The sequence below is a fragment of the Xiphophorus maculatus genome, chromosome 13 (assembly GCF_002775205.1).
Source record: "Xiphophorus maculatus strain JP 163 A chromosome 13, X_maculatus-5.0-male, whole genome shotgun sequence".
Classification (NCBI taxonomy): Eukaryota; Metazoa; Chordata; class Actinopteri; order Cyprinodontiformes; family Poeciliidae; genus Xiphophorus; species Xiphophorus maculatus.
Window position 1 is genome coordinate 24,842,791 of NC_036455.1, and position 15,375 is coordinate 24,858,165.

Below are 15,375 nucleotides of genomic sequence, written 5' to 3' on the forward strand. Positions count from 1 at the left end.
TTACTGTGCAAAGAGTAAATCTTTATCGAAATTTGTACAGGTCATTACTCAGGAACAAATAAAAGAATTCAAAAAGCTCCAGAGATGAGAAATCCCTCAAACTTAATTTTCTCTTATGAACTGGCAAACCAGCTTATCACATAAGTTTTCCTCATCAGACAAGAGGGTCAGAAACCACTGGGACCTGGCATCAACACAATGAAACTGTGCAAAGGCCTTCACCATAAAGGGTCCCTTACAACAAGACCATCTATCACAGAAAACACAAAGTACTGCACCTTCATGCTGGAGACTTTTATAATGCCATGAACATGAAAATCAAAAGGTCAAACCTTGAACTGCCAGCAGAGCCCATATCCTGCTCACTGAGTATATCACAGAAGAATGGAGATTGTCTATCAAAGCAGAGAAAAGTGTACAGTGAAATACTCTAGATATAATTTTTGAGGTGTAGGGAAAGTAAGGTCATACCTTTCTTTACAAGAAAGGTACAAGTGAGAGGAAGGCTCTATCAGTGAAAAGAATCTGATACTAATATTTATTAACATGGCATTGAAAATGAAACACATTACTGTAAAAAGTTAAACTGGGCACACTTTAAACTTATTGGTGTTTCATAGATTGACAGAATACTGTAGTTAGGATGGTATGTGTTCAGGGGTCTAAACATTTAATCAGCAATAAACAATGCATATGCACTTTCATTCCAACATTCATTTCCTCCTTGCCAGAAAACAAACAAAATTTCCATTTGGAAATATGAAAAGTGCTCCTCTTGAGTGAGGCGACTTGTGAGCACAATGTGCACACATTGATTGATCCAGTCTCTCCTGTAAAACATCCACACCCTTTATTCTCTGAAGTTAGGTATCTATACACAATCCATAGATTTTTCAACAGTTAATGTCTTAGATTATTATCGTCTCCAGTGGCCAACACCTCTCAGGTAGGCCACCAAATCATTTGGAGACGGCGCACAAAAAAAGAAACAAATATAAAGAATGGGAAAGAACAGACGCAGGAATTACAAAAGTAAGAACACAGACTGGAACCAGAACCCAGAGTTGGGTATTTTAGGTACAGAATCTGTGATCTGGATGTAGACTGAAGTTGTATGTTTGGTACATTCTCTAAAGGAACTGCTGGGATAAAAAGAGTTCACTATGTGAATAATGAAGAGGTAAAAGTATGAAGGACAGCTGCATGGAGAGGTTGTTGGCAGGTCAGGACAACCGACGTGAACTGGTTTCTCAACAGTTAGCCAGTTCAGGCACCTCTGTCTTCTCGTTCATCAGCCCGCCACCTCCTTCATCTGATGGTGCTAGTAACAGAATGTCCTACACACTTGTCAGCAAAACATCTATATGTTTTGCTGACAACATATAGATGTCAGCAGAAGACTGACAACTTAACTAAAGCAAAGGAAACCCCTTGCTGAAGAATGGTGGAGAGGGTTTCCAAACTTAATTTCCACAAGATTCTCTTTTGTACATAATTTTCTTTTTTCAGTTGGTGGGTACAGAAGTTGGTTGGGGCTTACTTCAAGATATCCAGGTGTTGCCCTGAACCCCAGGCTGAAATCAGTTCTGGGTGTGGATCGTTGTGATGACTCTGATGATCTCTTTGAAGCAGGTCATTGAGATGATCCATGGAAAGCACTTTGCTCTCAAATGTTCAATTCTTTAAAACAGCATAGTCTTTCAAGATCAAATTCTGCCTAATGTTATCTGTTTTTGTTCCCAACAGAATTTTTCACTTTCTTTTAATACTACTTGGCAAACAAATCATGTTTACAAACTTTAGAGTAACTTTATGTTGCATAGCAACCAGAGTGAACCCTGCTGATCTTCTATTCTCATCAATAGTCATAATAGCTTTGGAAGTGAGAAAAAAAAGAACATTTTCAAATTATCTCACTAAATTGACAATGACTGGGTGTCTTGAAGTAAAGGGTAAACAATAGAGAAACAGAAATATCAGACAAACACTTCAAAAGCAAATTATAAAATAATGAATAACGCTAACTTAAGCTTAAATGGCAGTTGCAAGTATAGGCGCTACCACCAGTGATTATAAAGGGAATTACAGAAGAAGGGAATTTCTGCTATAATAAGAACAACTGAGATGCACTGACAGCTTGTGTTTTGTTCAGCTTGGTAGGTTCTCATGGGTTGGTCTAAGGTAGGCACACGGACAGGCACTGCATGCGATGAAACTGTGGGGTGAACATATCAGCTGATCTGGGAGTGCCTCAGAATGGGGGAAGTTATCAAACGAGGCTGGCCTCTGACACACATGAGAAATTAATGGGGCTCATTTTTGCCCGGTGATGGACTGCGATATGGACCGAGGTGGGATCATGTCCAACAGGTACTCTCTCTGCCGGTCTGCTAAGCTGGAAGTCTTATGGGCTCCAACAGCTGCAGGGTTCAGGTAGGCAATATTTAACCCTACAGGAACAAATCAGACAAATATAGAGCACAAAAGATTGATGCACTAAACAACACAGGAAACACTTCTTACACAATACCACCACTTACAGCCAGTACACTGGTACATTTAAATAAGGATATGAACAAAGAATTGTGACTGGCCATGACAAAACCATGAACAAGTCTACTTGGGGACATTTTGAATTATTTACAGATTCTGAAAGTGTGGCTTCTAAGCTTTCCTAAGCTTTATGGCTCTTTGAAGGGAACTGATTCTTCAGGATCCACTCACTATAAAGAGTCATTAAAAATGTACATTTTTGAACATTTGCAATTTTCTAAAATCATTTTATCCCTTATACAGTTTTTATGAGTGAAATTCACAAAAAGTATAATCATCTATATAAAGTAAAATTAATATTTGAATGTTGCAAAACAACCACCTTAAAAATGGCTATGTATTTCCATAAAACACTTTTTCAATTATAAATGTTAACTACCCATATACTGTTCTTTACTACAAATGTTGTGTGCGTTAATAATACTTTAGGGCAAGTTTAATTTAGAATGATAACAAAAGAAAAATAGACTTGAGTTGCTCTTGGTGAAACAAAAATCCCTTCTGCACCATAAAAGATATCCTAACTCTGTCAAATCATTTTAAGTTACATAAAAATAACAATAGGTATTGAAGTGAGTGCAGAGCATTAGAAGCAAGCTACGTTGTAAAAAAAAAAGAGAACAGCTGTCACTAACAGACTCGAGTTCTACCGTTCACAGCATAGAAAGAATCAAATTGCTTGGGAACGTCACATCAATACTCTCAGGAGGTATGACTTGGCTTATTTAGTTAGAAATACAGATTTTTAGAAGTTTTCAGCTTTTGTTTCATTTTCCAACAAGGCTGTGAGGTTTTGTCTTAAACCTAGTTCACCTGGAACAATTTTTGGTCCCGATTTTTCCCTTCTGAAAATCTTAGAACATTCTGCGCTCTAAGATTATCGCTAATGATAATTGTAATTGATCATCCTGCTGTGTGCAGTGCACTGTTCACTGCCTTGTCACGGTTATACTGGTGGCGAGGCATTGGTATAACTGCCTCGCCACCAAATCGCCAAAATGTTTAAGAATGCCATTACTAAAAAAAAATGTTAGTAATAGAGTGTAAGAAGTGTAAAACACAATCTGTGTGCCACCTCGCTGCCGGTGGCACACAGATTGTAATAGCCTTCTAAAAAAATAAGTTCTGTCACTCACCTACAGGACATCAATTCAGTATGTTTATGGTTTATCCACCATAAACATTCCTGTATGTTTATTGTGGATTATGTCATCTCTTAAGTATTTGAACGCCCGTTACCAGCATGGGTTGAGTAATGTGTTAGAGATGTTAATGAGCCATGTCTTTACTTCAAACTTGCAACTTACTGGCCAAAACCAAAACAAAAGCATACTATATGCCTAGCATACAGTATGCTAGACATACTATATACTCAGTATGTCTAGCATACTGAGCATACATAAAGCCCAGTATTCTAGTCAGCTTTGAATTCCCCGCATGGCTCAAATGACCTTCTCAAATGGCTCAGATTTACTCTAAACAAGCTGAATTCAAACACAAAGTTTACCATTTTAAAATTTCAGATAACCGAATTTTAAAGAATGGAAGTGTTTCTTTATGACTTGAACTAGTGTACTTTGCCCAACAAACCCCAAACAAGAATCACTGTTTTCTCAGACATTAGTTTTTTAGCTTTTATTTTCCGTTTCTGCTCTGCCGACTTGTTCATACATTTGCCTTTGTGCATCACAATTAAGATGTTGAAATGTTTCACAATTTTTGTTGAATTGTCCTTATTTTATAAATACTGAAACAATGTAATATACATTCTGCTGTTCATAAGTTATTAATGTCTATCTATGTAAAAAAAGAAAACTAATAGCTTGTCCTTACCTGGGATGTTGTAAATTTGACGGCGGCTGTCATGCTGCAGTCTGTTACTACTCCCACCACTACCACAGTGCTTAGCACTGCTCATTCCCATGAGGCTGCTGGCCACGGACAGCTGAGAAGCCTGAGCAAAGTTGGAAAGGACGCCTCTTGCAGAGTTAGACAAACCTCGCTGCAGAGAAGCCTGAGGCTGCTGAGCCTAGATACAAAAAACAAAACATCATCGCTAACTTCACCTTATATGTACAATCAGACAGCTCAATTTTATATATTTAGTCACTTTAAAGTAGTTGCTAACAAAACCTTTGGAGATTTAGTGAATAATCTACTTCAACTACACAACAATTCTTCAATTTAAAAAACCCCAAAAACAATTCCTGTCCACAATACAAGAACTAGATATTTTTATATAATGATAAATTCCCCATTGTTAAAAAAATCGAAAGGCAAAAAAAAGATATCTCAATTTTGGTCACGCCAGTATCCCCTGGACATTGCGGTTACTAAAAATAACTAATAAGAGTATTTAGCAAAGTCGGTGTGCTCTGATCAGAAAGTAGAAGGAGCACTGCAATCTGTCAAAAAGGGAGCCAGGGGATCCAGGGGGCAAGATACTGGGCCCCTTATGTAACTTTTGGTAACTAGGAAATAGATGGTTGGTGGTTTCCAGTTTCAAGGAACACAGTTAAATTATTTGGTTCTGAAACCAAAGGGTTTGATCATATCATTCCAAAATTATTTTCAATTAAATTCAAGAGAAAATTCAGGAAATTCTATGGTTCTTTATCCTATAGTTTTTGTTCCCTTCCCCTACCCGTTTCTGTGAATTATTAAATGTTTAGTAAACCCTGCTGATAAACAGCTCATTTTTCTAAGGTTGAGGAAGAAACTAAAACCATAGCTGCAAAAGTACACCTGAAGAAACACTAGAATTATATAAAGTTGAACATCACAATTGCTATAGCAATGTAACTCTGTTAGTGTTTGGTTATATATAAACTGTTTTTGCAACAGATTTGCTTGTATATCTTCGCAATTAGCATCAAAATTGTCAAATAGACTGCAATTATCCAATAATAATAGAGAACATTTAATTTGGCATGAATGCAATGGTTTTTTTTATTGGTGTAACATAAATACTTCCACACATTCCTAAAACATTATGAAGAGTGATGCAGTGTACCTGGCGCAGGGCATGCTGTCGGATCATTGTGTCAGTCTTGGAGACATTGGAGCCAGTAGCAGCGGAGCTGGGAGAGAGAGCTGCCTGCTGCTGTAACCTCTGTTCGATCTCCTGACAGACCCACACAGTTACAGTTCATTACTCTCAATGAAAAGGTTAGGGGTGAAGCCTTACCAAGGGTCTTGGTCAGTGTGATTTTAAGGAAAAATAACAAAAACAACTTAAGTAGCACATGAAAAAGAAAGATTTTAGTTGTGTCCTCAAACCTCAAAGTTAACCTTACAACTTACAGTGTTTATTGGGAAAATTAAACATAAATCAGGATGTTGATGGGCTGACATTAGATTCTCACCCCGTGAGACTCAGTACTATGATACTGTGAAGCTGTGGTATTTTTACTCAGATGTTTTAAAAATAAAAGATAAAATTATCCAATGGCCAACAAAAAACAAAAACTTGTCACATTTGGTGCCTTACAAATTGCTCTAAGAACAGACTTTTATGTGTCAATGCATTGCAAATAAGATTTTTGAGCTAAAAACATCTAGAAAAATCAAGTATTAAATGCAGCAGTAGGATAAAAGTCAGTATCTGTTCATACAGTTGGTCACTTCAAAAGATTTATTGGTGGAACGTCAAAGCAACAGACTAAATAAACACATGCTAACTTTCGTAGAAATCATTACGTAATTGTGTTTATTGCAGGGTTTGCTTTTCTGCACTCTCATGATTAACATATGAAGTTAATATTAATTGGATAGTTATCCAGGTTTTAGGCTCTACTAGGTTGCTTGCACTGGACTTATTAGACATATTGATTTAGAATTTTAGACTGACAACCTAACTTTCAAAAAGCCTTACCATATTAATAGTAGTTTGTGCACAACACCTGCTATCATTCTTGAAAACAAAAATGAAAGAGACCAAATGTGTTAAAATGGGTGAAGGACAGGCACAGCTCCGATCTGAACTCTGCTCACCCCAGAACTTTGTCTTACTTCTTTGTTGTATCTTATAAAGACATAAAGCAATATTTTCCCAATTTAAAAGTGTAGCTTTTTATAGCAGATGTATACCTTCAGACCAGTAACTGGTCAATACCATATCAATGCTGACCTGTTCCTGCTGAAGAGCCTTCACAAAAGCATTTTTCAGTCTGTTGGTATGCTCTGCTTTCAGAGCCTTCTTCTGATTGGATGTCATGCACTGCTCACAGAGGATTCTGCCACTCTTCTCTTGCTTCCAGTGGGGTGTGAAGTCTGTTCTGCACTGGGCACAGAAGAAAGGCTCCATACGGGCCAAAGACCCCCTGAATTTACCTGCACAAAACGCATTGTTTCAGCACAACTAATGACGAGCTGCACCAGATATCCATAACTTTAAGTACTCTGACAAACATTTTTCTACTTTTTATCAAATCTCCATAAACTTAAACCAATTTATTTATCTCCAAAAGAGGCAGACTAGCTGCAGAGCCTCATATGAATAGTCATTTTACACATTGGTACCTTGCTACAAATAAGGTGTTATTACTACTCATACTTTGTCTGTCCGTACATCTCAGTTGTTTTTTAGAGTTCTAATCTTAAACTGTTTCTTTAAGTACTTACCCTGACTGTCCAGGACACTCTGTACCACTTCCTCCAAGCCCACCATGTAGATAAACTCACTGTTAGCTGCAGAGGGGAGGAAGTGGAGCAGTGGGGCTGGGGGTTTAGGTGGAGGGATCTCCAGCAAGGTTTTTTCCAGCTGCTTCCGTAGAGCCAGCTTGGCAGCTGCCTGACTGCTGGCCTGATCAGCCATGGAGCTAACTGCTCCACTGGCCGAGCCAGACATGGTGGATGGGCTGACTGCTGAAGCTCCAGCAAGACCGCCTGTCACACCACTGGCCCCCACTGCTGCTGCTGCCTGCATGTGGGCCAGGTTCATGTACATGGCACTGGAGCTGGAGCGCTGGGAAGCTGCCACCTGCTGGCTGGCCTGTAAGGCATATTAGGCTTATCAAAAACAAAACACTTAAGACAAATTATTGAATTGCAGCCATTAGGAAGTATCATGGACAGTACTTGTTCCCCAAAATTTTACGCCAAATGTTTGCATAGAAGAAACAAAGTAATACAACTTTTCTAACAGGTTCCACCTGGAACACATTCTGGATCAAATGCAGTCTATGGTTTGTAAGGATTACAAATATTCACAAACCAAAGCAAATACATGCTCAAACAATTGTTTTACACCAATCACACCTCAACTTTATTTAACAGCAGAATATTCTGGCTTTGTAAAATGTACAACAAAATATTAACTTGCAATGTTCTAATTATTGTTTTCTCGGATGAAGTGGAGAGAAATACACTGCCTGGCCAAAAAAAAAGTCGCCACCTGGATTTAACTAAGCAAATAGGTACAAGCCTCCTATTGGATAAGTACTGCATAGGCAATTATCTCTCAGCTGGCAACAAGTTATTTAACACCAGCTGATGCAATGAGTAACTCCTCATTTCTTAAACAACCATGGCAAAAGACACATCCTGTGGTCGTGGAAAAGATGTTAGTCTGTTTAAGAAGGGTCAAATCATTGGCATGCATCAAGCAGAGAAAACATCTAAGGAGATTGCAGAAACTACTAGAATTGGGTTAAGAACTGTACAACGCATCATTAAAAACTGGAAGGATGGTGGGGAACCATCGTCTTCCAGGAAGAAATGTGGTCGGAAAAAAATCCTGAATGATCGTGATCGGCGATTACTTAAACGTTTGGTCAAATCAAATCGAAGAAAAACAACAGCAGAACTCAGGAGTATGTTTAATTGTGAACGCAAAAGCATTTCCACACGCACAATGCAAAAGGGAACTCAAGGGGTTGGGATTGAACAGCTGTGTAGCCATAAGAAAACCTCTAATCAGTAAGGCTAACCAGAAAAAAAGGCTTCAGTTTGCTAGGGAGCATAAAGATTGGACTCTGGAGGAATGGAAGAGGGTCATGTGGTCTGATGAGTCCAGATTTACCCTGTTCCAGAGTGATGGGCGCATCAGGGTAAAAAGAGAGGCAGGTGAAGTGATGCACCCATCATGCCTAGTGGCTACAGTACAAGCCTGTGGGGGCAGTGCTATGATCTGGGGTTGCTGCAGTTGGTCAGGTCTAGGTTCAGCAACATTGTGTGCCCAAAGAATGAGGTCAGCTGACTACCTGAATATACTGAATGACCAGGTTATTCCATCAATGGATTTTGTCTTCCCAAAGGGAACGGGCATATTCCAAGATGACAATACCAGGATTCATCAGGCTCACATTGTGAAAGAGTGGTTCAGGGAGAATGACGTCTTTTTCACACATGGATTGGCCACCACAGAGTCCAGACCTTAACCCCATTGAGAATCTTTGGGATGTGCTGGAGAAGGCTTTGCGCAGTGGTCAGACTCTCCCATCATCAATACAAGATCTTGGTGAAAGATAAATGCAACACTGGATGGAAATAAATCTTGTGACACTGCAGAAGCTTATTGAAACAATGCCACAGCGAATGCGGGCTGTAATCAAAGCTAAAGGCAGTCCAACAAAATATTAGAGAGTGTGACCATTTTTTGGTGGCGACTTTTTTTTTGGCCAGGCAGTGTATTATGAAACCACTCAATATTTTTTGAAAGTATTTTTGGTACTGGTGGTGCAGTCGGGAAAGAAGTGCAATAAAACATGCAAGACATGCAATAAATGGCTGGAAATCAAAGATGCAGCTGTGCAGGATTACAACAAAGTTTAAGGATATTTTTTCCCATATCATATTTAAAAGCCTCATTGTTCATATGTGAATAGAACCAACTTTTGGGTCTTTTTATTGCCTTGAGATGATCTCTGAATATCTATTTAAGTCAGTGAAGTAACTCTGCCCACAGAACTAAAACTTGTCAAACACCTTAATTAGACTATGGTTGATAACTTTATTCCAACCACTGACCAATTCTCTTTGATTGGTCAAAACAACAACAACAACAAAAACACTTGCAGCTTGAATAAATGAGGCCAGGAGAAATTCCCACCTGCTGATAGTTTACCGCACTGGTCATGCTGGATGAGCTGGATCGTGGCATCCCAGGTTTGGAGGACACCCTCTGGCCCTGTAGTTGGGATGGACTGGGGGCAATCACTCGTTGGGACATAAGCATTGGAGGAAGGCTGGTATTGGCAGAACGAATGACTGTATGACCCTAAAAAAGGAAGAACGAACAAACAGCATTAGAGGGAAATGAGGATTGTTACCTTAAGGACTGGAACACCACCCTTAAAAATTCAAGGCTCTGGATTTTAGAATTGGGGTAACATGCTCTATTTTCCTCGTTTTTGTGAAAATGTGAGCAGCAGCGTTCTGTATCAGCTGCAGCTGTATGCTATTTCTTTTTTTAGGCAGACCTGTGAAGACATTGTTGCAGTAATCAATGCAAATAAAGTTAAACACATGGATGAGTTTTTCTAGATTTCGCTGAGACACTAGTCCTGTAATCCTAAAAATGTTCTTCAGGTGATAGAAGGCTGACTTTATAACTGTCTTTATGTGGCTCTGAAGGTTCAGGTCAGAGTCCATCACTACTCCCAGATTTCAGGCATGATTTCTACTTTCTAGCAGTAATAACTGAAGCTGAGTGTTGACTCTAGATTGGTCCAAAGATGACAATTTCAGTTTTGTCTGCATCTGTTTAGTGCTTGTATGGGTTCAAAGTCACCTGGTGACATCGTGCTTTGTGCTCTGGTGCTCAGTTATGTTGGAAAAGAAAGGGGTCAACTCCAAACTGTTCCCACAAAGTTGGGAGCATGGAATTATCTAAAATGTCTTGGTACTGGAACTGGAACCAAAGGGCCAAATCCAGCTCCTGAAAAGAAACCTCACACCATAATCCTCCTTCCACCAAACTTTACATTTAGCACAATGCAGTCAGACAAGTATCGTTCTTCCTTTCAACCGCCAAACCCAGAGAATGTGTTGTAAGTTTATCATGGAATTTTTTAAATTGAGTGAATAAACTGAATAAAACTGAAACTATTTATAGAAAATTACTATAAAAACAACAGATATACTGTAAACATAATTAATGTACATCAGTAAAAAAAACATGGGAAAACTGCATAATACATTATGACATTTTATTGTAAAAATCAAGTCTATGATAAATTACCGGCAGCTGCAAATGCCAAAATTTTACTGTTAAAAATACAGCACAACACACAAGGGAATGTAGTTTGTCAGCATTTCAAAATGGGAAATTATACAGGAAATAAGTCCAAAGTAAACAAAAATACAGGCTATGACTAATACACTTACAGAAACAATTTCTACTTAAACATTCAGTTAAAAACAGAACAGATTCTATTTTCTGCCTAGTATCCTCACATGACACTACTGAGATCTGAAAAACCCCCAGCATGTGTCCACATGAGGAATAATCCATGGTGGAAGAAATTCATGTGACAAAAGGACTCTTTGCTCTGGGTTGATCAAGAGTAACAAGTGGCTGAGTCCAGACTTTGCTGAAGAGGACGTGTAACATGGACATCATCTTTAAAATCACCAGTTGAGCTTGAGGCTCATATGTTGTCAGTCAAGTGTTCATTGCAAGATCCTCTGCAGTTGGAAAACAGAAAAAAAGCAAAAGTTAAAATGATGAACTACATGAACGTCTTATAAACTCAGCATTTGTGTTTGTTTCACCCTTGTTGAATTGCACACTGACAGGGTTTTACAGTAATGCCTGAAAATGTATAACCTTCTTAAAAATACAATTAAAGACATCTGGCATTGTTTGCTACTGTGAAATGAACCACTGCTTACCTCAACATTGCCTTGGCAAGGCTGAGTCATTGGGTCTAGGCTTAAGACTGGTTTGACAGAGTATAATACAGACTGGAACTTTAAACAGGCGATGTTGTCATTTCTGATTGAAAATTCCTAAGTTCTTAAATAAGTGTTTCTGTCAACTGAGGTGCCGCTGCAACCAGACAAAAACATCAGACAAAGACCTATTTTCCAGAGAATTTTCTTGAATTCCCTGGAAAACAGGAATTCCATCGTCCCATTTGGGATAAACATGTTTCTCTTTACAACTTTTTACTTTTTGGAGCACTCATTCAGGATAAATGACACAAGACAAACTCAATGTAGAAAGACTCTGGTCTAATACCACTGTCCAAAAATTAAAAAAAATCCCCCAAAAATTCAGAAACGAAGGGTTGTTTAATTAAAACAGCCCTTATTTGGTGTGTATATTGCAATCAATTGTTTAGGTTCGAGCTTTATATCTTGTTATAATTCCATGTTCATAATGAGTCATTCCCTCATCAAAACATGCTTTAGAGATTCTCTGATCTCCCATGTCAGCCATTCAGTGGTGCCTAAATGCTTCCTCATGCAATGTGCTGCCCATTTACACAAAGCTTCGTCTTGGAACAGCAGTCCTCAGCTGAGCCCCAGCTCCACAGAGCACCCCTCTCTCGTGCATCGCCACCAGAAGAGTGGCAGCAGTAATCAAACACCTAGTGTAACTGCACATCTGTTGAGCTCCAAAGAACAGCTATAAATGCCATTAATGGGCAGCAAGGAGAGGCATTGTTGGTGATGAGCAAAAGGCAGAGAGTCAGAAAGGCTGGGAGGTTCTCAAAGAGACAAAGGCCAATTTTAAGGTGTCAGCTGCAGGTGTCTATGATTAAGTCAAAATTCTCTTAAGTTAATTTTGATGTATATAGCAATTTCATAACAATTGAAGATAATAGTTGCATAAAATGGAACAATTCCAGGAAAATACATAACACTCCCATTTTTAAAAGCAGAACTAACATGGCAATGGGAAATATCCCCCTCCCCATCAGTATAAAGTTTTTTTTGTTTTTTTTTTAAATATGTCTGTTAAACCTAGATCCATCACATGTATCTGAGCTACTGAGCTATGAGCTCAGTTGGAAAATATTAGGCCTTGCAAGTAGGTGGCCCTTCACAAATAAAACCGAAATGTGAACACTAAAAATTTGTAAAAACCTTGTACAGCTCAAAACACAGACATAAAGGTAGGTAAACGTAAGGATTTCTAAAGACGCTTTGATGGTGCCTGAAACAGTTTGTGCTATGTTGTCTGGATTCCACCCCACAGTCATTTTATTGTTTGGCATAAGTGCCTTTGGTCTTTTCTTCTTTTTGCAAATTTATGTCCCCAAACACAGAGAACCCTTGTAACACATTAAACAATTTTAAGTCCAAATTTCAATACACAAATTAAATATAAAAGTTGAGCATTTCATGAAATAGATACTCACCATTTGTCTGGGTGTCATGAAGGCCAATAAGTTGTCCTCAGCCATTTATATAAATTCCAATCCCTGAAAAGTTACGGAAATGAAAACCTAAATGTTTACACTTTTCATACATTCAAAGAGAGAGTTAAGACAATTTATGCTGTTACAGTTTTTCTCAGTCAGTATGGTATATTTGACATTTGCAAACCAGTAAGTGCACTTCTCAGAACAATTCATACAAAAAGCAAAACAGCATTTGTTTGCTTGCAAAACAAATGCAAGCAAACAAATGCTTGCAAATGCATCTCTCAAAATTAACTATCTGTATTGGTGCCTAAGAATGATAGGTTCTGAGGCACATTGTGTTTGGATAAGACAGTCAAATTGACTAGTCATGTTTTCAATACAACAGTGTAGTCTGGAGAGGTATTCTGTGGTAGACTATGCCTAAAGTTTTGATGACAAGAACTGTAAACTATAATTGTTGGAGATCAATGCCAGGAGACTTGACAAAATTCACATTTCTGTTTTTAATATAATTTGTTGACAGACTACACCATGGTGATTCAGAAAGGAAAAGACAGTGTAGTGGAAAATTTTAAGGTTACTATGATTATGAGTAAAACAATGCATAACAGTATAATGATTCTTGTGTAATGCACACGCTCATGGGAAAGTCTTCTGAAACTTCTCTGACCTCTGAATTACAATAAAGTTATAAAATTATTTCTTTGCTTGTACCCTCATGACGTCCTTGAAGGATTAATGTTTCTTGTTAAAGAAGATGCCTTCTATCTGTTTGTAACTAAGCAGACTGTCAAACTGTGAATGGAATGAACCCTTCCTATAAAACTGTATGCTGTGTTCTGTTAGGGGCTCTTTCTCCTGATTGTGTCCAGTAAGCAGAGTCTTCGAACCCTGTAAAGCCTTCGGATAAATACTGAGTAAGAATAAATGTTTTTCCTCTGGTTCTCTGGTTTTTGAAACCGTTTTTCCCTCACTCTTTGCTAAAAAAAATTCTCACAACAACAGAAATGCAGAGAACAAAGACAAAAACATTTAAATAGAAACATAGGACAATCTCCTTATGGAAAATTGTACATGGAGTGTTGTAGGAATTACATTACACTACCTTTGCCATGCTGAGAAAAATTCATCAATGGGTTAAGAAATTAAAGAGGAATTTCAATTTTATTATTGGGGGCACAATAAACAAGGAGATTTCTTAAATGCAATTTTGAGGGAGGGGTTGGGGTTGAAATATTTGCCACCTTCGATAAAAAAAAGCTCAAGTCTATCAATGCAATGTGGCTAGTTTTGCTAGTCTTGATTTCAGGGCATAACAAAGCAGTTTATCATGATTCAGCTAAAGTAATGAAATGATTTTTATTGTTAATGTATTTCATCCCATTGAGAAGTGGAAGTAAAAAAAGGTGATATGTGTCTTTTGTTTTAAGTATTTACTTACTGGAGCTTGTTTTGCTTGCGTTGCAGAGCCACAGCTAGCTCCTCACTTGAGACAGCTGAACTTGCTCAAAGGAATGAGAAACTGCTTTTTTGATGTGAACAATTGACACAATGATTCGAAGATTGAACAAGTAGTTTTGAGAATTTAAATTCTGCTCTGAGAAATGCACCCAAGCAACTGAGAAAAACTGCAAAATATTTAATATTTAAGGTTTTTTTTAACTTGCAGCCTCTTAACTGTCATGAGGACAACAATGTCCTTATGGACTCAGTGACTTACATGCAAGTATTTTGGGGGTGACAGTTAAGAGGTTAAAGTAAAATTTTATCACTGATACTAAGCTTAGAATCTTCTTCCAAGTATTACTAAAGCACTGAAACAAAAGCTAAAGCGTTCTTCACTGTTTTAACTTGAATGCATGAACATTTCATTCCAAGTAATTCAATTCAAGTGAATCAATACTTGAAGAAGCTGCTTCTGCCATTAACAATAACTCTAAGCATATGCTGTCTGAAGGTAACCTGAAATAAAATTTGAAGCATCTAAATACATCTATATTAAATAACTGCTAATATAAATGGAAATGGAAGGGTTGTGTTTCTGAGAAAAATTTGCATTAAATGCTCCACATAGTAAAAATGTTTCTTTCCTAACATCTGCAAAGCATGTAAATTAACAGCACGGCTCACATTAATTAAAGGGAAACAATATACTTTTTTTATCAGTTGGTAAAAGTTAGCTAGCTTCAATTTAAACTCTGAAAGATGCTTACCTGGGATTCTTTCTGAGTGTGCAGAAATAGCGGAAACTTGATTTCAAAGATTGCGTCTCAATTCAGTGGCTGCATCCTTCGACGGACCAGTCCAAGCCAGTCTCAGCACCATTAACTAGCGCCTTCTAGCTAGCACTTATGCACTTGGACTGACAACACTGTGTTGAGTTCAGGAAGCTCAGAGCTACTGCTCAACTGTAGGATTGCAGAGTTAAAAATGTTAAACAGTACTGTGGTCTTGATAGTGATGCTGCTATCAAGCAAAAATACAATCTGGGGAACTCCGTGTTTAC

The 15,375-nt window shown here is 38.1% G+C and overlaps 1 protein-coding gene across 2 annotated transcripts in view; it reads right to left on the reverse strand.

Moving 5' to 3' along the window:
- The window catches only part of gatad2b (GATA zinc finger domain containing 2B), a 71,618-nt gene continuing 56,243 nt past the window's right edge, over positions 1-15,375 (reverse strand). For both annotated transcript variants that reach the window (XM_023344831.1, XM_023344830.1), the window contains 6 exons: positions 9,605-9,772; positions 7,177-7,546; positions 6,683-6,885; positions 5,567-5,677; positions 4,387-4,582; positions 1-2,450 (listed from right to left, as the gene is read on the reverse strand). In XM_023344831.1, coding sequence (XP_023200599.1) covers positions 2,314-2,450; positions 4,387-4,582; positions 5,567-5,677; positions 6,683-6,885; positions 7,177-7,546; positions 9,605-9,772 — 1,185 coding nt within the window. In that variant the 3' untranslated portion in view covers positions 1-2,313. The remainder of the gene's footprint in view (positions 2,451-4,386; positions 4,583-5,566; positions 5,678-6,682; positions 6,886-7,176; positions 7,547-9,604; positions 9,773-15,375) is intronic.